The sequence below is a fragment of the Coregonus clupeaformis genome, chromosome 26 (genome assembly GCF_020615455.1).
Source record: "Coregonus clupeaformis isolate EN_2021a chromosome 26, ASM2061545v1, whole genome shotgun sequence".
Classification (NCBI taxonomy): domain Eukaryota; kingdom Metazoa; phylum Chordata; class Actinopteri; order Salmoniformes; family Salmonidae; genus Coregonus; species Coregonus clupeaformis.
The window spans coordinates 41,017,743-41,020,461 of record NC_059217.1 but is presented as its reverse complement, the minus strand read 5'-3'; the positions used below and the strand labels follow the sequence as shown (position 1 = coordinate 41,020,461).

Below are 2,719 nucleotides of genomic sequence, written 5' to 3'. Positions count from 1 at the left end.
CAATAAAATGATAACAGCAGATATAATTATTATTGATAGGCCTATTATTATCCCCCTCATTATTACCGTCATCAATATGTCTCTGACTTTATTGTGCCTTGATTACTTTTATGTATGCACATGTTTTCTTGTGTTCTGAAATGTACAAATAAACAAATACATTAATATCCTCATCCCCCTCCTCCCATTAACAGCAGCTGCAGCAGTATCAAATAGCACGATCATATTCAATCATTATTCGTTTTTGTACCCAGACGAAATCCAGAAATATTAAAGATTTGTAGTAAAATATAAATAACTTGAAACATGACAGTCTCTAAATATATTTATTTTGATGTCTTATATTTTTGCGAATCAGCTACTCTCGTTTAAAAAATCGTTTAAAAAATAACTGTGTCACAGGGTTGCCCTTCAATGTAGTTATCGCGGTAGCCGGTTACTCTTCGTTGTCGAGTTCATTCATTTCATGCGTGCTGTTGCAACTAGCCAGTAAATACACAACGTTAATTCAAGAAATACATTGATTTACCTGAGACACTATGGCTGCCAAGATATTGCCTGTTCTAAAGTAAGTTTTCGAGAAAGCATTAGCATAGCTAGCTAGCGAGTTATCTGGCAAGCAGGTTGACATTTAGCTAGTTAGCTTTAATTTTGCTTTGAACTTATTAACTATGTAATTTAGTCATGATCCAGCCAGTAAGCTAAACAGCACACGATCTTCTAGTTAGCTAGTAACATGTAACTAACAACACTAACTGCGGCTAGCTAGCTAAGATATACCTAATTGACAGCAGCTAACCAGATGGCTAGCTAACGTTGATGCCACCTGGTGGTTCTCATGTTATGAATTTACTTTCTGTGCTTTTAACACGTGAATATGTGTTTGTGCACTTGAATGCCATGTGTAACAACGCATGTTTGTCTCTATCATCAAATACGTGACACTAAGCCATCCACAAAGTTGTCTCATCCTAGTGTCAATCTTTTTCTCTCGCAGGTTGGCCTCTAAGGTGACCATTGCAGGAGGTGCTTTGTATGTTGCCTATGATTCTGGACTATTAGGGGAAAGTGAGCAGGGCTCCGAGGTCCTTGGAAAAGCTAAAGCTGCAATTCCCCCTGCAGTGGATGAGTGGGTGAAGTACTTTGGCTTTGAGGTAAATATGCCATTATTGTACTGTGATTTAACTGTGTCTGACAGACAGAATAATGCACTATGGAGTATGAGGTGAGGGAGGGTTAAAAGTATGTTTTCGTCTAGCTTCCAGCTTTCCCTAAAATTGGATTCTCCCCTGTCGAAGCTTGGAACTCAGGTAAGAAATGGTTGACAGCTGATTCATAAAGGACTTTTCCAGACTTACAAGTCTAAAATGGAGCAATTTCAAGAGCTTCTGTTATTTCATTCCAGGGGTGCAGTCATCCATATCTGCTCTCTCATCGGGCCCTACAGCATTAGGTGACTACACCAACCAAGGCTTGCAGTACCTGAAAGACCTCACCAAATGAAAAGTGACATGCAACTAGCAGACATTTTAAGAACCTAATTTCTGTTTTGGATGGGTCCCTTCGCAATCACAACCAAATCCTCAGGAGTAACACGACTGGTGCAAATACATACAGCCCTCCTGTAAAAGTAACTTGCTTGCTTTGAATGCATAGCACATCAACTAGAAAATGCAGTGGTACAGTAAATTCAGTGGAATTAGGCTAAGGCCAGTGTTGATTTGTGGAACGTGTAGTTACTGATAATGCCAGATTATTTGCATTCTATTGGGTTGACAGTAATTTGTCAACACAAGCAGATTACATTGCTTTATGCTACTTTGTGAGTAAAAAAATGACAGAATCTGGATACCACAGCAAGACCTGCACCCAAGAGAAATCCAATTAACAACCAATGGACGTTTAGTGTTATGTCTTGTGTGTGTATACATTGTTAATTGTAAAAACAAAAATATTTATCTCAAGACTGATATATTTAGGATGTTCTGACTTTGACCTGATTCCATATCTATCCCATCCAACACATATTTTATACAGAAAGAATGTCTATTGTTTTGTGTGTGTATATATATTTCACAATTTACAAGTGTAAAATAAACCTAACCATGTCAGATATGAGACATTTGGTATGATCTGTTGTCTGTTTTACTGAATATGTGCTGTATACTTTAAGAAAGTGGTTCCCAACCGCTTTTGGTTACTGTACCACCAACTGTATTTTGCTCTTCTCGGAGTACCCCTGAATTACCTCGTCGTGTATTTTAACAGTAAGCCTATGGAATCATCAACTATACTCAATTAAAATATAAACGCAACATGTAAAGTGTTGGTCTCATGAGCTGAAATTAAAGATCCCAGAAATGTTCCATATACACAAAAAGCTTATTTATCTCAGATTTTGTGCACAAATTTGTTTACATCCCTGTTAGTGAGCATTTCTCCTTTGCCAAGATAATCCATCCACCTGACAGGTGTGGCATATCAAAAAGCTGATTAAACAGCATGATCATTACACAGGTGCACCTAGTGCTGGGGACAATAAAAGACCACTCACATGTGCAGTTTTGTCACATTAATGCCACAGATGTCTCAAGTTTTGAGGGAGCGTGCAATTGGCATGCTGACTATAGGAATATCCACCAGAGCTGTTGGCAGATAATTGAATGTTAATTTCTCTACCATCGTCGTTTTAGAAAATTTGGCAGTACGTCCAACCGGC

The 2,719-nt window shown here is 38.2% G+C and overlaps 1 protein-coding gene across 1 annotated transcript; it reads left to right on the top strand.

Moving 5' to 3' along the window:
• Positions 1-375: 375 nt before the first annotated feature.
• Positions 376-2,118, top strand: LOC121539916 (MICOS complex subunit MIC13-like). Its single transcript, XM_041848562.2, has 4 exons — positions 376-568; positions 998-1,154; positions 1,259-1,310; positions 1,406-2,118. The coding sequence occupies exons 1-4, from the start codon at positions 540-542 to the stop codon at positions 1,501-1,503; spliced, it is 336 nt and encodes a 111-aa protein (XP_041704496.1). The 5' UTR covers positions 376-539; the 3' UTR covers positions 1,504-2,118.
• The last annotated feature ends 601 nt before the right edge of the window (positions 2,119-2,719 follow it).